The 23,586-nt window shown below is 50.3% G+C and overlaps 1 protein-coding gene across 3 annotated transcripts in view; it reads left to right on the top strand.

Moving 5' to 3' along the window:
- The window catches only part of Slc37a1 (solute carrier family 37 member 1), a 63,551-nt gene that overhangs the window by 7,263 nt on the left and 32,702 nt on the right, over positions 1-23,586 (top strand). The window contains exons 1-4 of one of the 3 annotated variants that reach the window (XM_075979767.1): positions 5,882-6,503; positions 9,873-10,104; positions 16,790-16,871; positions 23,216-23,360. In XM_075979767.1, coding sequence (XP_075835882.1) covers positions 10,049-10,104; positions 16,790-16,871; positions 23,216-23,360 — 283 coding nt within the window. In that variant the 5' untranslated portion in view covers positions 5,882-6,503; positions 9,873-10,048. Of the gene's footprint in view, positions 1-5,881; positions 6,504-9,872; positions 10,105-16,789; positions 16,872-23,215; positions 23,361-23,586 lie in introns of those variants that run through there. The other 2 variants (XR_012911324.1, XM_075979769.1) reach the window with 2 other exon arrangements.

The following is a 23,586-nucleotide window of genomic DNA, read 5'->3' on the forward strand; positions in this document are numbered from 1 at the left end:
AGACAAAACTAAACCTAATGCAGCCCTTTTGAAAAGAGACAGAGAGGAGCAGATCAAGGTTTCGTCTTCTCTTTTCCCAGCTTGCCATCTTGTTTTCTCGTGTCGGGCTCATTTCCAGGAGCTTGCTCGGTTGCTTAACTGCTGCAGAGTGTCTGTTGCCTCCTAGGCCAGAGATAAGAGGGAATGAGAAAGAAACTAGAGAGCCACGTGGCAATCTCTGCAGTGATTCACACCCTGAAAGCGCTACCAAACACCATGCTTCATGACTGTGTGTTAGTCCTTCACTTTTCAATGAGCGTACCACTTACTAACTGAATAGTGGTTCTGCTTTTGACGTTGGTGGAGGGGGGACAGGGAGAGAGAGAGAGTGTATGTGTGTGTTGCTGAACACAGAACTCAAGCATTCTTCTACTGAGCCACAACCCCCCAACCCCGGTTCTGATACCACATATAAATAACCTTCCTGCGGCCCATGGTGGTGGCACAAAGTCATGTGTACATATGGCTGACTCCACCAGAGCCTAAGAATAGACTGGGTTCCCTGACAGAGGGCCAGAGAAGGAAGCAACAAACCAAGAGGCTGGTTTGCTATTTGCCCAGAATAGCTCCCCTCCCCAGGCCTCAAGAAGGTTGTGAGGATTGGAGAGATAACGAGGATCTAAATGACCCAGAGTTTCTACACAAACTTAAAGGGGTTCTATAGAAATGAGGCATTTAAGTCCTTAAGTGCTTGAGTTATGTGCTACTTGATATAGAGAAAGGAATAGATGTTCGCTGGTCACAGGACAGGGAGAATTTGAGTTGGTCTTGACCAGGAAGCTTCTTCCCTGCTAGCTACACACTGAATGCAGGTTGCTGGGGTAGGGGTTGGACTGCCGTCAATAGTCTTATGGCTGTGAACCCTGTGGACTGCGGTAATGACCAATGCAGCAAGATATGCCCATGGGTGCAAGAGTGACCTGATAGTGGATTTCTGATTGGGTTGAGGCCCACGCTACCACTCCACAGAAGGAAAGGAGTGCGTGGTACTTTAAATCTGACCAAGAATCCATGAGTAGAGAGCTTCCAGGCCCCAGGGGTGAACTATTACTATTATTCTGCTAAATGGAAATTTAACTTACACCGTGGGAGGGAAGAAGATGTTCACGTATGACAATAATCCAGCAATGCAATGAACACAAAGATGTTCACATATGCCAATGATCCAGCAACGCAATGAATGCAGAGATGTTCATGTATGCCAATGATCCAGCAACGCAATGATTGCAGAGATGTTCACGTATGCCAATGATCCAGCAACGCAGTGAACGCAAAGATGTTCATGTATGCCGATGATCCAGCAACGCAGAATCCAGTAGGCACTTGTGAACCCGCTGTCCCAGTAGATGAGCTAGTATGTGAGTTCATGGGAGTGTGTGAACACACGAATCTTGTCTTCATCTCAAGAATCCAATCTTAGCCAGGCGGTGATGGCACAGGCCTTTAATCCCAGCAGAGGGAGGTAGAGGCAGGCGGATCTCTGTGAGTTTGAGGCCAGCCTGGTCTACAAGGGCTAGTTCCAGGACAGGCTCCAAAGCTACAGAGAAACCCTGTCTTGAAAAACAAACAAACAAACAAAGAATCCAATCTTAGAGAACTGAGCCTCAAAGGGCCAGAGTTGGGGAATCTTTACGGCTTGTTAGTTACTGCTCTGTGAGGAAACATCTGACCCAAGCCATTGGACGGAAGGAGGAGTTTCTCGCTGTGGTTTAGCAAAGGAGGAATCTCTCATGGAAGAAAAGCATGGCAGTGGGAGCATGAGGGGCTGGGGTCACGTGTCTGTAGTGACGTGCTCAGAGGCCTTTCCCTTCTTTCTTCTGTCTGGGACCCTAGACCACCCACACTCCCCACATTCAGGCCAGGTCCTCTCTCCTCATCTGACTCTGTCTGGAAACACCCACACAGCCCAGAGGCACGTCTCCTAGATGATTTCAACCCAGTCAAGCTGATGAAGATGAACTATCTCGGGATCTAAATACCGTCACTACACTGGCCCCTAGGATGGCAAAGCCCATCCCCCCTCCCGTCACAGGGCGTGACTCACTGCTCTCTGGCTTCCTAGGGATCATGTTCCTTCTTTGCTGGTCTAAAAGGTAAGAAAGCATCTCATGGTGATTGTAATTTGTATCTTAGCTACTTTTCTGTTGCCATGACAAAGAATAATTTTATTTATTTTTTTAAAGATTTATTCATTTATTATGTACACAACATTCTGCCTCGATGTATGCCCGCACACCAGAGGAGGGCGCCAGATCTCAGTACAGATGGTTGTGAGCCACCATGTGGTTGCTGGGAATTGAACTCAGGACCTCTGGAAGAGCAGTCAGTGCTCTTAACCTCTGAGCCATCTCTCCAGCCCAAAAAAATAATTAAAAAAAAAAAGGCCAACCATGTAATGTGTGTGTAGGGGGGATCACGGTTCCAGAGGATTAGAGTCTATGATCACCATGGCCGGGAGCATTGAGCAGTAGGCGAAACCTTACATCTGATGCTTAGGCAGAAGGTGCAGAGAGCTAACTGAGAATGGTAAGGGTTAAAAAAGGTTCCCAGTATGTCATACTCAGTAAGGGCTGATGTGGGCACAGCAGTGATGTTGATTGTGGGTGCTGGCCTGGCTCAGTGTGGATATGTCCCAATAGAACATGGCTTTGTGGGGTTTGGATTGATTGGTTTTGGTGTTGTTGTCGGCGGTGGTGGTGGTGTTATTGTTGTTTTGGTTTGCTTTTTTGGGTTTTTTGAGGCATGGTTCCACATTGTACCCACGCTGACCTCAAACCCAGGGCAGTTTTCCTGCCTCAGATCTCCTGATTGCTGGTATTATAGATGTGACTCCCCCGAACAGACGTTCATTCATTCGTCCCGGAAGGCTGGCTAAGAAATGATGCATTGTAACTGTGCAAAAGAACCAAACCTTATTGAACAGCACTTACTGAAGGTGGTGGTGGGAGGTTCAACCCCCGTTTCCTGGAAATGCCAACAAAATAAGCTGATGAAAGAGACTATATGGAGTTCCCCTCCCCCACACCGTCTCCGCTAGTCACGTGTGTCCTCTTCACACATACCTGTTTCCTAGCCATGAGCATGGCCATAAGCATTCAACGCTGATCCACCATTCCCATGGAAACCTTGCCATGTTCAGTCAATAGCTTCTAGAGTGTGCCAAGCCAGAGCTAGGCTAGGATTCGCAGATGAATAGAAGAAGCAGGAAACTGTCTTCAAACGGCCCCCTTCATCCATCCGCACTACAGTCCCACAAGCACGGAGCAATTTGGAGTCAAGGTTTGAATTGGAAACCCAGATCCCAAATCCTGTGCCTCCTCTGCTGGGGCCACCACACCCTGGAGTCATAAAGCAGTGTCCAGAAAGGATGGTCTTGGGTGACAGTAAAATTACTGCATTTGTCACGGACTTAGACAGGGCTGTTCTTAGAGAGGGTTTCAGCTTTAAAAGGCTTAAAAAAGGAAGGCTCTCGGTTGCAGAAGTTGAAGCAATAGGCAAAGTGGGAAGGAACAGTTGCGCAGATGAGCGAGCCCAGGGCCCAAACCTTCCCATGACCACCACAGTAAATGCAAAGGATGATGTGTGGGCCGGTGAAGCCGGGGATAGCCACCAGCTAAGGAGGAGGGTCGGTTCGGCAGGTGGGAGGTAGGGCTTCCTCTGAAATCTCCACACACACACACACACACACACACACACACACCCCGTACTCCTCTTAGGCTGGAAGCCCTGGTGAGACCACTTGGGTCTGAGACAGAGGATATGAGTCACTGCGCCGCCCCACCAAGGCATTAGCAAACTGTGTGCGGTAAAAGGACTCACTCCGCATAAATCATCACACAGAGCCCCAGAGGGAACTTTCAAAGCATAACCTCTTGATTTGAGCCACACGGTTTACCAAACCACAGTTGAAGGCTATTGATCCTTTCAGGGACATCTTGTAAAAACTGCCCAATTTGCTTGTCACATTTATCTGCACACGCTCTGTGGCAGGAATGACTCCGTAGGGGTCAGTTTTCTGCTCCCACGTGTCTGGCTTCGTTCTAACGGTAGGATTTAAAATGCAGGGAGCTACAGCAACAGGCTGGGCCCGGAGAAGAGCTCAGCTGCAGAGGAGACTGCCACCAAGAGCTGTGACATTTTAGGCCCCCAAAACTGATTCCAGACTTTATATAAGCCCCAATCCATTTAGGATCCAGAGTCCCCTGAACCCCCTCTCTCTGTGGCCACCTCCCGTACCCTACAGATAGGAGAAAAATAATAAAGATATTCTGCTGAAAGACGTTGTCAAGGGATCTTAGAAGCAAGAACATTTGTCCAATCTCTCTTCTACAGACCACTGAACAAAATGACCATTTTTGTTTGGGGGGGGCTTCTTGTGACAGGGTTTCTCCGTGTAGTCTTGGCTCTCCTGGAACTTGCTCTGTAGACTAGGGTGTCCTCGAACTCTTAGAGATCTGCCTGGCACTGCCTCCCAGTGATGGGACAAAGCCACTCTTTTAAATGCATAGTTGAAGCCAAGAGTGGTGGCAGATGCCTTTAATCCCAAAATCTCTGTGAGTTCGAGGCTACAAAAAGAGTTCCAGGACAGCCAGGGCTGGTACACAGAAGACGATGTAGGGACCCTCCTACATCCTGAGTTGTTACAGTGCTCACAAGGAATGAGAGTTAGGGAGAGAAGAGAAGACATCTAGCCCGAGGGCGAGGGTAGACCAGCCAGAGTTCCCGGGCCACTTCCCATGTGAAGTGTGGGACAGCAAGGTGCAGCTGGCTCAGACAGCAAGGCAACTTTGACTCAAGGGTACAAAACACTTTCCAAAAGCCCATAGCTAGAGAATGGCTTGGCCCTACCCAACTCAGCGAACTGAGGGTCCCCAGGGGTAAAGCTGTAGGCTTTCTCTACCCAGCCAGCCTGAAGAGGGCGCTGCAGGGTGCTGGGTTGGGGACCAGGCTCTGTCCAGACACGGTTTTATCCGAATGCCTGGCTGTTGCTGAGAAGTAGGTTTCCTGCCTGGTTTTGCCGTTCCAGGCAAGTGCTATTCTGAGAAAGAGGGCTGAGCAGGAGGGCTGGTCTTGGATGCCAGGCCTGGTTGTCAGTGAGAGGTATGAGGCAGGTGTTCTTTGGAAATAAACAGGCCCTCCCTGACTTCCAGGGTCAATACTTGGCTGGAGGTGAGAGGTTTGGAAAATAATTATCCGGGACTGAAAAGGAAGCTATGCGCTCGGACACCTCTCCATGACCCGGATGCTGCCTTTCTGGGCCTAACCTTGCAAGCCGTTTGTCACAGTGGCACAGGTGCGGTACCAGCATGTTCCATTTGCAGCACGCCAGTGTTTTTGATTCTGACACTTGACCAAATGTGGTAGGCCGAGAAAGGCCATCTTCAGTCCAGGGCTCCGAGGAAGCAAATCTTTAGACCAGAACTTGTCCGTTTTGCTGGCATTATTAAGGTCCGCCTTGGGGACAAAAGCCTGGTAGTGCTGAAGGTCCCTAGGATCTGGCAGTTGGCTGCTGGGCATAATGCCAGTAAGGGCCAAGCACCCTGCGGAACCTGGGAGGGCATGAGAGGCAGGTGTGAGGACCCAGGGACAACTAGAGGATGCCAAAGCCGAGCATCCCCGGGCCTTCTAGGTCCCTGGGCGCGCGCGGGGCTGGGGTCAGGGGGCGCGCGGGAGAGGGAGGAGCGCTTCGGGCCGGCGCCCCGTAGGGTTGAGAAAGTGAAAGGGCAGCCGCTCCAGGAAGTCGAGAGCAGGAAGCGCGTCGCGCGGGCTGCCGAGCGCAGGTAGGCGCGGGGGCGACAAGGACCCTCCCCAGCGGCGCGCACCTGCCAGCGGCCGCGCACCTGCCAGCGGGCCCGCGCCCCGCGCCCTGCGCCCCCGCTTCGGCCTCTCCGCCGTTTGTCCCCGTATGCTGTGGCTGGAGAACCCGGACCAGCCAAGTGCTTTTCCTAGAGGGAAGTCTTTGAAGTAAAGGATCCTAGAGTGGCTGGCCTTGGGCGACAGAGCCGGGCGATCCCGGGCGACGCCGAGTTCCCGGGGAAGAAGAAGCAGAAGGCTCCCCAAGGCCCGGGGCTGGGATCGCCTAGCTGTGTTGCCGGGTCCCCTCCCAGTCCCGGGCCGCTGTGACAGCTGTGGGGAGCCGGCTGCTGGAGACCCGGCGCTTTGTCTGCAGCCGCGCGTTGGGGACGTGGGCGTGCCCGTAGCCTTCACCACCCGGCCAGGAGGCTGTGCGACCGGGGAGGAGCCGGCTCGCAAAGCCCTTGGGAAAGCTCGCAGCCAGCACCCTGGGTTCTCTGGTTGTTTGTTTGCTAAAGAACTGCTTCCTGGAGCTCGGGCTCAGTGACCAACGCAGTGACAGCTAACCTTCTGGCGGTAATAAAAGCTTTAAATCACCGGAAAGTCTCCCAGGCGCATGCACCAATCTTCCAGCACTCCGGGTCCACCCTGGGATCTTGGTGACCTTACAGGTAAAGATTTACATCTGATCTGAAGACCCTTCCTTACCTCTGTCTAGGTTTGCATTCCTAAACTGCCTTTTCCTGGTCTTCAGAGCTTTCTGCACCTGGGCTCCCGGTTACCTGCTTGCCCGGCTGCTGGCCCCGGAACTTAAATTGCGTGAACTTGGGCGAGTTGGTAAATAGATTGGCTTAGCACATTGATTTCTTTCTTCGTACCTGGTTAGAGGACACCTGGAAATTCCCTCTCTTGGGGAATCAGGTTTGCACCCTGTGGTCTAGAGAGTAGATTTACAGGTCGAGTTTCCTGGGCAACACATGGGTTGCGTTGTTCCTTGTGAATGGGCTAAGAGCAGTGGTGGACAGAATTCTGACTCCTACTTGTATTTATGCCCAGGACAAGTGAAAATAACTGTTTCTGTTTATCTCCTGTGGGAAATGGAGCCTTTAAAGGCTTAGAAAGTGCTTAATTGGAGAGGCTGTAATTTGTCTTGGTTTAAAACAAAAACTCTTGAAACTTGGAGGGAGTTGTCTGGTTCTCAGGTTTGTCCTTAAATGCCCTCATTTTGACACGTTGCCTTAGGGTGCTATGATTTTTGCCGCCCCCCCCCCTTGGAGAAAACCCTGAGGCATTACTCTTTCTTTTGCTAACTTCTAGCCACTTCTGAGTCTCCTTGAAGGGTGGGTGGCTCTAGGTGGCTCTGTGCCCTGGGGCTGGAAGGACAGTTCATAGCTGTGTCTGTTCTTCTACCCTTGGCCAGGCTCTTTGGGAAGGGCTAGTCTGCACAGCTTCTGAGCCTGGTAGGGATGCTGTGTCACAATGCAGTAGTTCCTAATTGTTGTCCCTTCCCTGTCTGATAACACTGCCTTCTTATCCTTTTCTTTAATGGGCTGAAGTTTAATGGGGTGCTTCTAAGAGGTGACTTTTAAAAACTACTTTTCTGTGTTTAGGCTATATGCCAGAGCCAGTCAGCCAAGCCAGGTGCTCTCCCTCTGGGCGCTCCCCCTCTGTGCAGGGATGGGCTGGAGGAAGTGTACTTCCGCCTGAGAAGGTGCTCCCAAGCAAATGGAAGGCCTGGGATTAGACTCCTAGCTGGGCTAGCTGGTCTCTCCTCTTAGAGCAGTGGTTCTCACCCTTCCTAACTCTGAGGTCCTTGAATACAATTCCTCATGTTGTGGTGACTCCCATGAAGTTACTTTGTTGCTACTTCCTAACTGTAATTTTGCTACCATTGTTGCAATGTAAACATCTGATATGCGAGGGTTGCCACCCACAGGCTGAGGATGTCTTAGAGTAAAAGCTAAGCCTCGGGCTCCAGGAGGGTATGTCAGTAGCCCTCCTGACCGGGGATTTTGAGGGGACAGATTTTGAGGATGTTGTCCAGGCTAGCAAAAAAAGGGGGAGGCTTTGTTAATCTGAGTTCTCAGCACCCCAAATGTGGAATCACCATCTGTCAATCCCAAGGTGCACTTCCTGTGAGCACGGATAGCACATGTACACACACACACACACACACACACTCACACGTACATACATCAGGAGAAGCCAGGAGTTTTCTTCCTCTTTAGACCTTCTGGAACTTTGCTGTTGGACTAGGTTTTGCTGGATAACACACATAGATTTGGCTGGTAGCAAAGGGTGAATTTTCAGTATTTTGATGGAGGAAAAAATTAGACCCTGATTATCCATCTTCAAGCCTTGTACAGTTGAAACCAAATCCTTTAACCCGAAGCTACCATCACAGTTAATTCACCGGTGCACTCGAAGCCCAACAAGAACTCCTTTTGAGCAAACCTTTTTTGAAAGATAATCATTTACATATGGAGATTTGAGGCAGACTCCTACAACTTTTGATCTAATCCAGAGGCAGGGTTTTGCTACTATGCTCTAGCTGGCCTGGTACTCGCTAGGTAGCCCTGACTGGACTCCAACTCAAAATGGTCCTCCTGCCTCAGCCTCTCGAGCGATGGGATTACAGGTATAAACCACCAGGCTGGCTCCAGCTGAGCGCCTTGCTCCTATTCTATGCTAGGGTATATGACAGGGAAATCCTGCCCTCCCAGAAGCCAGCAGAACCACCCACATTGGTATTAATGGACTGTCTGCTGTGTACCAGGCCCTGTGCCAAGGCCTTCCTGAGATCACGGCTTTGTATAACAATGATGATACCATTAGGTCATCACCCTCATTTTTGAGCTGGAGAAGTTAAGGGAACAGACTTAGTGGGCCTAGGCTTACTTCACTGTAGGTCTGTGTAGGGTCAGGAATGGTGACACTTGCTAAGGCCCCATGGGACCCTGAGAAAGGTGGAGCTCTCCTGGCTGGTTAGAAAGGGCCTCTGCACCTCCACGAGGGTTGTGGCGCTGGTTTCTGGGCTAAACTGTCTTCAAGGTTGTTGGTTGTCTGCAAGTGAACTGTGGGGTTTGAGACCCAAAGTCTCTGTCCTGTGACTCCACCACTGAGCTACACCTCCAGGATATTTGTTGAGGCCGAGAAGTAGATTCCACTTTGGAAAAATACGATGCCTTGGAGAAAACATGCCCCGAGGGTGGTATGGGGAATCTGGCTGGGAGACCCACCTCAACGCTGGGCCCCTCCTCAGTTCTCTGGCTTTGTGCTGTTCCACCTAGCATTGCCCTTCAGCGGCCCAGCCTTCAGAGAAAGCTCATTTTCCAAGCTACTGCCGTGAGCACGGGAGAGAGATCCACAGCGGCTGCTGGGAAGCTCATCCCCAGTGTTAGGTGTGGCAGGCTCAATCGCAGAACCACAGCCTAAGCAACTGACGATTGATCTCTTCTGCAGTTTTTTGCCCAGGCCCATAATCCTCTCTGGCTAAGGCTCACTTGAGTCCTAGTGAGCAGTAATGGAGCAGTGCCCGCCTCCACCCCGTGCTCTGATAATTGTGTGTGTAACTAAACAATAGATGTACGCTTTGGGGCAGACTGGCCAGACTCACTTCTGGAAGCCCTGAAGGCAGCGTTGAGTGTCCACTTCCCTTCAGGAATCATTAGAACATCCCATGAGCTCCTTTTTAGCGGTCTGCCCCAGGGCATCCATGGTGGGAGCTTCCTCTGGTACCAGAAGTGTAACTTTGATCAGCTGTGGGTGGCCTCTCCCCATCTGTAGAATGACTTCTCCCTGCCAGTGTCTCAGAGGTATGAGCATCAGGACCACAGCTTTTTTATCTATCTATTTGATTTTTTTCAAGACAGGGTTTCTCTGTGTAGCTTTGGTGCCTACACTGGAACTAGCTCTTGTAGACCAGGCTGGCCTTGAACTCACAGAGACCTGCCTGCTTCTGCCTCCCAAGTGCTGGGATTAAAGGCGGCAAGCGCCACCACCCAGGACCTCAGATTCTTAATAATGTCTTTCTCCCGTAGAGCTTGGCCAACTCGAATGGAAGGAAGAGGGGACATGACTCAGTAGGACATGCTTGCTGTTCCTCTCCAGGCTGTGTGAACTGCAAGGCTGTCAAAAAAGAAAAGAAAAGAACCTTAACCTGTTTCCTGAAGCATCTGATTTCAGGACTGGAGCTCCAAGGTCAGGGGCGACGTAAATGGCTCGACTCCCCGTGGGAATCCGTTTCATCATCTCCTTCTCCCGGGATCAGTGGTAAGCTCGGCGTGGTGATGTGTGGGGCAGAGCGGCAGGGTGCACTGGGTGGCTTTTTCACCCATGTTTCGGTATGGAGCATGGATGTCAAGCTTTCTCATAGCTTTGGCATGGTGGCCCTCAAGAGTCCTGTGCTTTGGTGGTGACATCACAGACAGTGTTTGGACTCCTAATCTGTCAGGAAGGAAAAACTCATCTTTTCTCTTTTTATTTATTTATTTTTGAGAAAGGTTCCTCTGTAGCTTTGGAGCCTGTCCTGGAACTAGCTCTTGTTGACCAGGCTGGCCTCAAACTGACAGAGATCCATCCTCCTGCCTCTGCCTCCCGAGGGCTGGGATTAATGGTGTGCCCCACCACCACCCAGCTCTTTTTATTTTTGTGGTGTGTTACAATATAAAATAGTTTCCCACTAGCCCAGAATGGAGTATAACACAGGTTTATTTATTATGGGGAAAACTCACAGAAAGAGTAGAGACCCACAGTCCTCTGCATGTGCGGGGGAACCGGAGCTGAATCCAGCAGCCAAGGGAATCCCGCTCATCCCTACGTCTCAATTTATAATACACAGGACTATGCCCAAAGTGGGCTAGCATAACAAAGGCCATTGGCTGAAGGACTTCCCACAGCTCTAGTGCTGATAACGAACCCAGGGCCTTGTGCTAAAGAAGCACGCTGGCACCGAGCTGAGACCTCAGCCCTGCTCCTCCCCTTTTATGTTGAGTGCTTGTTGGGTACTAGCAAGTTAAGTGGACAAGTGAGCAAGAAAAAGGGTTTTCCTCGCGTGATCATGGAAGTTCAGAGAGACATGTGTGTCCCATGGTGTATTTAGAATCTGGGGCTTATTATCATCTCTGATAGGAGACGTGGGAAAGGGCACTTAGCAGGAAAACAAATGGCTTTTTGAAACGAAGAAAGGAAAAGAAACGAAAGAAAAGAAAAGAAAGTCCTTCAGAGCACAGGCAACAGGAGCCCGTAATGCCTATCACCAGTGGAGGAGCCACCTTGCCTTTCTGGTTGCCTCTGTGGAGACAGTTTGTGCCACTGAGGTTTTCTGTGATCTTTCTCGGGAAGCTCAGCTCTCCCTCTGCTCAGCATGGTGGTTGTCTACACAGTCTCGTTCTGGTCCACTCACCCACTCACACGGTCTGCTGGGCAATTCCAGAAGCTCTCAGGGTGGGTTTGGGAACCTCTTCATAGCTCTCCCTTGAGGTCAGCTAGGGATCCAGTCACAACCCTTCACACGCTCGTACTGGGAGACGGTTTAGCTTGTCTTGTAGACCTGTGGTGTCCTCTTGTGTGCTACAAATTACTGTTTTTCTAGTCTGTTCCTCCTACTTTTACGTAGATGGGTGTGATAGGCACTGTACAGTTTTTATTTTTTTAGATATTTCTATGTCGATTTTGCCTTTTGCTGGGCATGTAGCCCATTGGTGGAGTGCTGGTCAACATGAGGCCCTGGGTTAAGACTTTAATCAGTGGTCATGTTAAAATACCATGTCCAGTGTCCAGCAAGATCTTTGATGGTTCCTGTTCCATCTAGAATCTGCATGTTGCATTTTGCCATCTTGCGGGATTTGCCTCCTTCAGTCTAAAAATGTCCCGTGGCCTATCTGTCTTTTATGACCTTGAATCATGGAAAGGTTCAAACACCTGTTTTATGGGTTGTCTCATTTTGGATATGCAGGTGTTCTTGGCTAGAAAGTCAGACAGTGCCTTTTTGGCAGGTGGGGCTGGGGAAGAAAGGGGCTGAAGATGCTGTGGGGGAGGAGGAGGGACTAGATATATGGAGGTTGTGGTGATATTTTGTTTGTGATCTAACAAATAAAGCTTGCTTGAAGATCAGAGTGTGGAGCTACTAGTTAGCCATAGATGCCAGACAGTGTTGGCAGACACCTTTAATCCCAGCACTCAGGAGGCAGGGGCAGACCTGAGTTCTCAAGATTGATCCAGTCTGCTGGGCGGTGGTGGCGCACGCCTTTAATCCCAGCACTTGGGAGGCAGAGGCAGGCGGATCTCTGTGAGTTCGAGACCAGCCTGGTCTACAAGAGCTAGTTCCAGGACAGGCTCCAAAAAACCACAGAGAAACCCTGTCTCGAAAAACCAAAAAAAAAAAAAAAAAAAAAAAGATTGATCCAGTCTAAAAGAGAAATAGATCCAGGCGGTGGTGGCTCACACCTTTAATCCCAGCACTAGGGAGGTGGAGACAGGAAGGAATATGGCTGGGCAGAGAGAGGAATATAAGGCAGGAGGAGATGGGAGCTCATGCCATTCAGTCTGAGGATTTGTGGACACAGGATCTTGCCCCCTTCAACCCGAGGATTCGGTAGAGGTAAAAGATGTCTCTAATGGCTGGCTCCTTTACTTCCCTGATCTTTCAGCACTTACCCCGAGATCTGACTCAGGTTCTTATAATTAAGACCGATTCGAATTCACACTGCAGGAGGTGGAATGGGAAGGGACCCCAGAGGCCCAGAGCGGGTATGAACACCTAGCTCCTGGTCTCCTTCTGTGTGCGGCTGGTCTGCATACCCGGCTCGGGGTCTTCTGTGTGTGCCCCTTCCCACTGACAGGAACCAGGGCCTCAGAGACCCACTCATGCCTCGGCTGGCAGGAACAGCAGAAGTTGGGCGGAAATGCCATGCAATGCCAGGAAACAAAGCCATGAATGAAACATGAAGGAACTGTTGCTTGCTGACAAGATCTAGAACAACTTGAGACTTCAAATAATTGATCCTAGGAGTAGATGGTGGCCCCCCAACTGAGAAAAGTACCCTGATGCATCTCACAGATGTCCCAACCTGTGAGCCACTGGACAGGACCGTGATTCTTTCCTCAGGGCTAGCCTCCAGGATCAGGAGCCTGGTAGCTGGGAACATCTCCATCATTTCGTGCATGCTCCTACAAGATTCTTAGTCTCTACTTAGTATGGAAATCAGTCCAGTTGCCAAGGCAGGCGGTGTCTTAAATGACCAGTGTCAATCACAATGACATCTGTCTCCTGATCGAGGCGCTGACAAAGTCATGGCCTTCCTTCTGTATCTGGTTGCGTGGTTTCTGAGGTCAGAAAGGGTTAGGATTCATTTCTAAACCAGCCACCCTGATGAGTAATTCCCAAAAAAGCACTTGTTGAGTCCCTATGTGGCAGAGGCAAGTGACAGCCAACCAAGACCAGACGATACCTCAGCGGCTGGGATGCCGCTGCTTCTCTGAGGATCGTGACACTCAAGGACACTGTATTAATTATTTGTCTTATCTCTATGACCCGCAAAAAAGCAGCTTAAGGGCTGGAGAGATGGCTCAGCGGTTAAGAGCACTGACCGGCTTTCCAGAGGTTCTGAGTTCAATTCCCAGCAACCACATGGTGGCAAACAACCATCTATCTATAAGCCCTCTTCTGGCATGCAAGCATACATGCAGACAGAACACTGTATATATAATAAATAAATGAAAAAAATCTTTTAAAAAAAACGCAGCTTAAGGGCAGAAGGGCTTCTTGTGCATGTCTTGAAGATACAGTCCCTCCGTGTAGTGAGGGAAGCTGCTGTGGGCTACTGTGACAGAAACACGAGTCTGCTTTGCTCTCATCTGCATGGTACAGGAAGTAGGGCCAGTCTGTAAGCCTCGAGACCCACTCCCCAGACATCTATTTCTAAGACCACTCCACAAAAGGTTTAACCACCTTCCAAAGCAGCAGCACCAGCTAGTAACCAGATGTTCAACACAAGAGCCTTCTGTACATAGGATTGGCAGTCAAGGATAGCAATGGATACAGTCCAACACAAAATCATAAATTGTCTCAAATTAAACCATGAAGGTTATTTTTGTCTGTTTGTTTTGTGGTGGTAGAGTGTGGTGTGTGTGGGTGTGTGTGTGGGGGGGTGTGTGTGTGAATTTTGGTTATTGTAACTTTTCTGCATGGCTCTCAAGTTAAATAAATGTTATATTCCAATGTCAAATAGTTGGGCATGTCTGAACCACAGCAGATACCCCTGAGGAGAGTCTGGGAGTGCATCCGGGCCCTAAGCTGGCATTGATAGAATGTGCACTTTTTGCTAGAAACTCAGGGTTAACCCAGGCTCGATTCTTGTATTGACATGTACTATTTGTCATAACCGCATAAGCGGAGCGGGCACTGGAGAGAAAATGCTGAGGCTGTCGGCTTCTCTTTGTTTACTTCGCCTCCCCAGGTCCACCTGTAGCATCACATAAAACCAAAAGTACAAATAGAGAGGTCTCTCTATGTAGCCAGGCTGGCCTCAAACTCACAGAGATCCACCTGTCTCTTAAATTCTGGGATTAAAGGCATGCACCCCCATTTCCAGCATCTTCTTTTCTTAAGAGGACACTAGTCCTTGGGTCAGAGCCATCGGAACCTGACAAGACCTCATACTAACTCATGACATCATCAGGACATTATTTCTGGACGAACTGATGCTCAGAAGCCCTGCTCCTGTCCACGCAAAATGGTTCAGCTTTGTGAATGGTGATGTAGATAACAATAAGCCATGGGTGACGGTGGTGGTGCACACTTTTAATCCCAGCACTCAGGAGGCAGAGGCAGGCAGATCTCTGTGAATTCGAGGCCAGCCTGGTCTACAAGAGCTAGTTCTAGGACAGGCTCCAAAGCTACAGAGAAACCCTGTCTTAAAAAAACAAAAACAAACAAACAAAATAAAAGGATGACAATAAAGGACCAAGCAGAACAAGGGCTCCTGAGGAATCCTGAGGGACCTCAGTCTCATAGACCAGGATTGTTGTTCCGTGAAAGCATGGGACCCACCCACTTCTCCCAGAGACCAAGCGGGGACAGATGACCACTAGCTGAGAGCAGCTATTACTTGTAGACCCTCCTGGAAGTCTGCAACTACTGCCTTTCCCCCACCTCAGGTCCTCTAGGAAGCTGAGGCCGAAGGAAGAAGGGTGACTTTGGAAATTGAGGAAGTAGGCTGGGCAGCACGGCACTTGTAGATAAAGGCTTCCTTTTCAGCCTTTGGTAAATCCTGCCTGTTCTTCATTGACCTTTGACTCCAACCCTCAGGAGGAGGCTTTCTCTCTGTGAAGAGTCCATTTGTGGCTTCACCAGCAGGAGCATGGGCTGTCCCGAAGAGCCCCTTTGCCTGCACGCTTTGTACCACCTTCCCCAGCCACCTGAAAAGGGGCCTGGTGGAAAGTGCAACTGGTCATCTCATCTTGACTGAAACCCAGTGAGGACTGAGGAATGTAGTCTGTCAGGGCCCGGCCCTCCTCCTCCCTTATCATCACAATAGGGGAGTTTCAATTCCGGCTAGGGGTTGACAGAAAGCCTGAGGCCACTGAGTCACCCTTCCCTCGACTTCTGTAGAGCCTTAGTCGGGCAGCCCTAAGCAGTGGTCACTGGAAGGTGTCCAGGCTCCTGAGTCCAAATGAGAGCCTCTGAAGGGAAACCCATGCCCAGGCTGTCCTGCCTTGTGTCTGGGGAGGAGCTAGAGCCTGGCTGGGAGCTGGAAATGGCGCTGCAGAGGTCAGTGGGCGGCTCACAACCAGCCTCAGGCTCAGCGCATGGGCCAAGTTAGCAGCTTTGGCCAAAGAACGAAGAGAACCTGTTCTGTCCCAGGGAGGCTTTCACAGACTGAGATACAGCTTGTCCCTCGCTGGGGCAGCTCCAGCTCTGCCTCCTGAGTGCTGGGATGAACTGTTTGCTTTTCACAGGTTTACTTTCTTCTTGTCACCTGGTGGGCTGGGACGAGTGTCCTGTGGACTTTCCACTCGGTTTCCCCAGGGAGAAGAGAGCTCAGAGGATTCTGTATTCTGAAGCTGGTTTCTACATGCGGGTTCTTTCCTACAGAGTGACCACCCTCCTTCCTCCACCTCAACCAGGGCCTTTGTTTAAGTCTGGAAACACTAATTTTAGCCTCTAATTTTTTTTTTAAAAAGCATCTGTTTATTCCTTTTGTTTATGCATGTACGGGTGTGGGTTTGCTCCTGTGATGATAGGTTGTGGAAGGTCAGAGTACAGCTTGCAGAATAGATTCTCTCCTTCTTCGTTCTGGGGTTCAAATTCAGGTCATCAGGCTGGGTAGCAAGCAGCTTCATTCCCTGAGGCACCAACTCTCCTTGCCGATCTCTTCCCCTGACTGGCCCAGGCTTCAGTCCTTCCCTTCTCCAGGCATGAGCATCCTAGGGAGACTCACTTCTTGGGGTTCATGGTTTCAGAAATCTTGTAGTCAGAGACAGGGAGAGACTTGTCCCCCCAGTGTGTCTTCGTTCTTGTCAAGCAGGTTGGCTCCGTGGGCTTTGAAGGAAATGGCAAATGCAAGAAAGAGTTTCTTTGGTGCATTTGCATTCTCAAGCAAATGAACCCAACGAGAGACAGGGCCTGTGGGGGCCATGTAGGGGACAACCCATGGTGTCTGATACTGTTACTGGGTAGACCGCTGGCAAACATGCCTTGAATTACAGAGCCCCCAGGAGGAATCCACTCGAGAACTGTTTGTTGTTGGGACCGAGTGATAGAGCAGAGGCTGGGGCCGAAGATGTTGGCATCCCCCAGCTCCTGCAGGGCTTCGATGGTCTCGCACAATCAGGGATAGCCGTGTTTTTAATGTCCTGAGACTGTCATGAGATTGTGAGTGGGTTTGGTGCGTGGCTAATGCACAGACGACGGAGCGTGACACCTCTCATGCCCTGTCTGCTACGTGTGTTCCAGGTACCGGGCCTTCATCTTCCTGCTGACATTCCTGCTGTATGCGAGCTTCCACCTGTCCCGAAAGCCCATCAGCATCGTGAAGGTAAGAGATCACACACGGGCTCTCCAGTAATCTACCTGAAGCCTGGGGACTCCGGGATCACACATGGGGCTCTCCAGTAATCTACCTGAAGCCTGGGGACTCCAGGATCACACATGGGGCTCTCCAGTAATCTACCTGAAGCCTGGGGACTCCGGGAGCCAGAGGGCAGAAGGATGAGGGCCGGGAGATTGTTAGAGACTGCTTATTCCAGCATCTTCCTTTCAGGGTCTTTTGCCATGGTTTGCTTTATTTTCCTTTTTCAGAAACTCAGATCTTTACAGTGTTTCACGCTTTATCCCCTCAGGGGCACACCTCCATCTGACTACAGCTCCAGAATCCCCAAACTTAATTAAATATTTATGTTGTCTGGTTTTCTTTCCTGGCGAATCCCGTCTTAAACGCTTTCCCAAGCGGCTGCAACGCTTGGTGCAGTTTGACCCCTTGCCTGGTTCCGGGGCCCTCTCTGCGGCTCACACACTGAGTGTACACAGGAGAGCAGGGCAAGGGCCAGGGACAGGTGTTCCACTGGACCTCAAGTCCTCTCTATTGACATCAGAACTAGGGAGGAAGCGGGTGTTTTCTCACCCCACCTTACCTGTGGGCCAGTCTCAAGAGTGAACAGCTTTTGACTAACGTAGAAGAAACAAGGCTGCTTCCTCGGGCCAAGACCCACCTATTTATCGCTCTGTGACGCACTTGCCTTCCATCTGCCAGTGGGACCTAGTCCAGGACTCTGGTACTGTGACCTTCCCAGCTGAGCAGAGCTAGCTGCCCTCGAAGGGCTCCCAGCATTGGAGAAAAGGTAGGGGCCTGCTGAGCCTGGGCGCCTTCTCCAGCGTGTTTGTTCATTTACTAAGAAGGTTCCAGAGTTTTTCTTTGGTAGCCAGGAGTTTGCTGTGGAAACAAAACACTTGGAAACCTTTAAGAGAGGGGGTAGGAAAACAGTCAGTGGCATTAAAAGCTCCCGGGTATGACATGTGACAAGGGCTCTGACATAGGCCCCAGTGACCAGCCCTGGAAATTTGAATGCTGTCTCTGTGACTCTTCCTGCTTAGAGAAATTCCTGAGTGGCCCCACACAGGGGCCTGAGTGAGCACTGAAGACCTGGGGTCAAACAAGGTCAGGGAGCCTTCTTGGGGCTTCTGGGGACTCAGCTGGAAAGACTGGGCCTGCACGGTAAGGGAGGGACCACTTCCAGTACCAGGTTGAAGGTGGGGTGTCACCAAAGAGTCATTGCCTGTGAGACAGGTTTGGTGACAGGTTTGCCACCAGAGGGTCTCTGGGGCAGGATCTGACCCTTGGACTCTACCTGGTGAGCGGGAGGAGTTTTGCCAGGAAGGGTGTGAAAGTGGTCCAAGGTCACACTCTCCATTGGAGCCTCTGAGTTTCTTGAGGAGGGGTCTTGGTTTGAGCCAGAATTCCGTAACCAATGGTCTGTTGTGTTAACTGTCTAATGCCGACCTCACAGCAGCCCTTGGGTGTCATGGGGAGTAAGTGAACTCTTGTTAGTGTCTTCTACATTGGTCCTCTGGTCCCAGGGTCTCTATTACTTTTTAAGGTCTATTTATTTTTATTTATGTGTATGAATGTTTTGCCTACTACATGTATGTGTTAGGGAAAAAATCCTAAGAAGGGCAACTCCCCCAGCACAAAGAAATCCAATTAGATCAGACCAAACCTAATTAAAATGCCCATCATTTTATTAAATACAAGGCTCTCAGGTGGCCGAGCACATAGCGGGGAGACAGGAAAGCAGGGAGCACATGCAAACCCAGAACCACGTGTTTCTCCTCTGGGAGCCTACTTAAATACCCTGTGGGAGTGGTATGCTGGGATTTGGAGTCCAGACTAATGTAACTCCCAGACCAGGAGGGGCTGGGATGGATGCCAGGGGCTGGAGGCTACTCTCCAGACTTAACAGTATGTATGTGTATTGTACGCATGCCTGGGGCCCTCAGAGGTCAGAAGAGGGTGCCAAATATCCTGAAACTGGAATTATGAACAATTGTGAGCCACCATGTGGGTGCTGGGAACCACGCCAGGGTCCTATGCAAGAACAGTCTGTGCTCTTAGCTGTTGAGCCATCTCTCCAGCCCTGGGTCTCTGCTCCTGACAGTGCTGGCCTGGAGTCTCCAAGACAGCTGATTACTTGCATATGGTCAGCATCTCGTGTGATTCCCTTTACCGCCCAGACTTTCCAGGGCACCTGTGTATGGATTAGCCTTATGCCGAGTCCTGCAGGCTGCTTTGCCTCTTGATACAGACAAGACTGTCTGCACCTACGATGTAGACGTTACTGAACTTTAGGAAGCATGCCCTCGCTGCAGCTCCCACTGTAAATGACACAAATGGCCCCAGGGACGGGAATGATTCTATCAGGGACCCAGTGAGTCACCATCTGCAGTCTGTATTTCCCAGAAGGCTGTTAACAAAGCTGGAATACATTTGCTTACTGGACTTGGACCTCACGGCTGAGACTGAGCTGGGTTTCGCCAGTGATCATGACTCACTTCAAGTGTTGCGGGGTCAATCAGGGTTACACTTGTCCTGAATCATCACTGACTACGTTTATTTTTCTCCGATTTAAAAAAAAAAAGTTCCTTTAAAAACACAATGATAAACCTGGAGCTGGGAGGACAATGTTGTCCCTTCCCATGATCCTCCACCTGTAGCCATCTTTATTTGAGGCAGATGTCTTCCCTGGCAGGTAGACAGATGGAGTCTGTGTCTGCATGGAGGGGAACTTTGGGGGGCTCTCCTCCAGGCTGGGCCAGAGCAGAACCTGTAAATAGTTGGTTTCTCAGAGAATTACTTTTTCAGGGTCCCTGGAGTGTGTGTAGACAGTTCTCTTTGTGCACAGAACTGAAAACGATAGGAACCCCAGGGCAAACAGAAAACAGGAGTCATAAGGGCCAGAGCTGTCAAGGAAGCTGTTTTCTGAAGTTTCCTTTATAGACAAGGTCTCAGGATGTGCCCCTTGCTGGCCTGGGACTCACCAAGTAGAGCACACTGGCTTCGAACTCTTGGATATCCGCCTCCGCCTCCCAAGTGCCCATGACGCAAAGATTCCCAGGGAACATTTTAGTAAAAAGTTAGGACACCTATAGCTAGGATCCACTGTCCTTTTTGTCTTTTTAACTTTTTAAGAACATTTATTTCTTTATGTGTGGGGAGTGTGCACTGGGAGGTCAAAAGATGTGGGAGTTGGGTCTCTCCTTCCACCTGGCTCCCCAGGCTTGTAGCAAGCACCCTGGCCTGCTGAGCTGTTTGCACCAGCCCTGACACACTCTTTTGACTGGTCAGTTCTTTTCTGTGTGTGGGAAAGAGTGTGTGAGCATGCATGTTCGTGTGTATCTAAATGCACACATAGGTATGTACATGCATGCAGACACCAGAGACCAACTTCAGGTGTCATTCTTAAGTCATGTTTTATCCTGTTTGGAGTCCAAGTCTCTTGTTGACCTAGAACTCACCAAGTGGGCTAACCTGGCTAGCCGTCCATGCTTAGAGATGCGCCTGTCTCTGCCTCCCCAGTGCTAGGATTAAAAGCACTCACTGCCATACCCAGCCCCTCCCCCAGGGGTTCCGGAGTTCTAATTCAGGCTCTCATGCTCACAAGGCAGATACTTTAACTGACGAGGCTAATCTCCTAGCCCTGATCAGTTCTTATTAACCAATTGCTGTAACAAACTGATAGATTTTTCTGTGTAGCTTGTTGAAAGATAATCCTGTAAATGTTTGCAAAGGGCTGCTTTGACAACAACCGTGTTCCTCAACGGACGCATCCCCTCCCCAAAATGCCTCTTTGGCAATCAGCCCGTGGGAGCCTAGTATGTCTCCCTGCAGCCCATGTAAGAATTCACTCCACGTGGATTCATTTTGCTTAATTGCCGTGCCCCCCACCGAACACCCGGTTTTCAGAACAGATGTTGTTGGAATATTAAAATAGAGCAATGTTACTGAAAACTAATGCATTTATTTAAATATCTTCTGAGTCCTTCATCCTTTGGAGGCAGCCTCCCAGAGGGGCTACAGGAGAGGCAAAGATGGCATCTCTGACATGAAAGACTGGGAGAGGTATGAGAATATGGTGTCCAGTGAGATTGGAGGTTAGCTGCTGGAGCTGTGCCCTAGCACCCTGGAAATCAGTCTCCACATGCCGGCCCCAGGGGCAGGCAAGGACCTGGGTGGCACTCTCTGTTTGAAGTCCATCCTTCAGCCACCCTGGGACTCCAGCCATTGTCACATTGGCTTCAGCATTGGTGGCCAGGGGGTGTGACTGAGATCAGTCAGTTACAAGCAGCCGCAGTAGTCTGTGGTCCCAGCCCATACCTGTCTATGACCAAGAGCCTGTGATCCTAACTAACCAGGTGTTGGGTGCTGGGTGCTGGGTGCTGCTCATCTTGGGCAGGACCGGAAAACTTCTCCTGTGGCTTATGGAAGATTTCGTATCATTTCTAATCTGTTCTGGTTTCCATGGATGGTGTTCCCCGGGCAGGTCAAGTCCCAGAATTCTATTCTGAGTATGGCCTATAGAATGCATGTTCCTCACTTCCATGCAAGGCTAGCATGCTCGCTTAGTCCTGCAGGTTACCCTCCCAGCCTGCAACTATCCTCAATGGGCAGCAATGGAGAAGGCCCCTTTGGGTGTGGTGTCCTTGAGAAAGAACATAGTAGGGAAGTCAGAAAACTGAGGTCTTGGTGGTAGAATTGGAATACACACACACACACACACACACACACACACACACACACACACACTCAGCAGTCCTGGCAGTGGCAGCCAGGAGCTTGAGTGGGGGAAGGTCCAAGTGAGGTCAGAGCCTCTTTGGCATGTCAGTGCTACCAGTGGAAGCTTGAGAGAAGGTAATCAGTTTATAAAGTGGTGAGCTTTGGGATGGCATTTAAGTCAGCATTTAACAGCACAGAGCTATGCACAAAGCTTTGTTGATGTGCCATGCTGTGCCTTGTGCCCAGCCAGGATGACCAAGGAAGCCTTTCAGATAACCTGCCTCACGATAGCCACTCTGTCCTGATGGAGATGGACGAGCCTGCCACCTGCATGGTGGCCAAGTGTCTCCTTGCCTGATGCTACAGCAAGACCAACTTTCTGTACCAGCCTCCAGGCCCCTATGACTCTCAGGAAGAATTCCCCCTGACCAGAAGGTCCCCCTTGCCACCTTCACCTATACCTGGTTGGCTGCTTCATCTGAGTCTTGTGTGACATGGCTCCTTTATGAAATCTAGTGCAGAAGACAAGTGTGAGTTCACAGATATGAAAAAGTGAGTTCCATACTTCTCAGTTTCCCCGGGAGATGGTCCTGGCCTACTCTTACTGCAAGTGTGGCTAGCGTCTCTGGGCGGCCCCATCCCACACACTGTGTAGAAAGTGTGGTATTCAGTCTCACAATCTCGGTTCTTTAAGTGAGCTGCAGCCTCTTGTGCAGGTGGGGAAACCAAGGCAGGACACTGTGTGCTTATCCTCAGAGTCTCTCCTCACACTTCTTGTCTCCGCCACCTGTCAAGCACCTCCATCCTAATACAGCTTGCTGGTCCTGGTGAGATGCACTGTTTGCCACCTGACTTGCTGATAAATGTATGTATTTGTGTAAATATGCATATACGTGTGCATGTATATGTATTATATATACATATCATATATATGATGTAGATGTATATGTGTAATATATACACGCACATATATGTATGAATGATCTGTGCACAATAAAATGCATTCATCTTAAGCATCTGGTTTGACCTGTCGCTGCCTCTATACCTGAGTACCCAGCATCTAAGTTAAGGTGGAGCTTTTCCAGCTGCCTATGCCAGACCCTATTATCCCCTTCTAAGTAGCCATAAGATTCATCCACGAGAGTGTCTCTCGTCTGTGCTTGAACTCATGGAGATGAAGTCACGTAGCCTGTGTTGGGCCGTGTTTGGAGACTCGGTCCTCTTCCAGCAGTTCCTAAAAACTCATCCTTTTCCTTCCTCTGCAGTGTTCGGGTGTCAGCATCAGCACTTAATCCCTTCTTTTCCCTGGGGCAGCCCGTCAAGGATGTCTGGCAGTTGGTCCTCAGCTTGGAGCTCTCTTGCCAGATGCTGTCTCTACTGTTAGGCCTCTAGAGGCCGGATGGTGCTTGGGTTGGCTGCGTGGGTGGGAGCTGGAGTTATTGCAAAATACCGCTGGAGCCACCTGTCTGTGGCAGGAGCTCCTGTGGGCTCAGACGCCTACCAGAGGCCTCCTGATCAGCAAACCATTGCTCTGTGAAGAGGGGAAGCCACTTTACCTGGTTGAGACATCCCAATAAATTCTTTATCTGCCCCACCGTCCCTTTCTTCTGTAGGGCGAACTCCATAAGCAGTGTGCTGCCGGGGATGAAGCTGAGCCCAGATTCAATGGTCCCAGTAGCAGTACCAGGCATGGCCCCACCCACTGGCTCCTGAACAACGTGACCGTGACTGAGACCGACTGTGGCTGGGCTCCGTTCGGTGAGTTTAGTCAAATGCCCTGTTGCCTAGGGATCTTGACAGCCATCCATCCCGGCTCCTACAGCCTGGCTGGTCTCAGGACAGTGCCACTGTCCTCAAGTATGTGTTTCAGTGACAACTGTCCCCTAGGAAACATTACTTGGCAACCACCAGGTCTTCAATGCCTACGTTACAAAGGGGACACCCCTTAAATAAGCATGTCTGTGCTGGGTAAATCTCTAGACGA

Source organism: Microtus pennsylvanicus, chromosome 7, assembly GCF_037038515.1.
Source record: "Microtus pennsylvanicus isolate mMicPen1 chromosome 7, mMicPen1.hap1, whole genome shotgun sequence".
NCBI lineage: Eukaryota > Metazoa > Chordata > Mammalia > Rodentia > Cricetidae > Microtus > Microtus pennsylvanicus.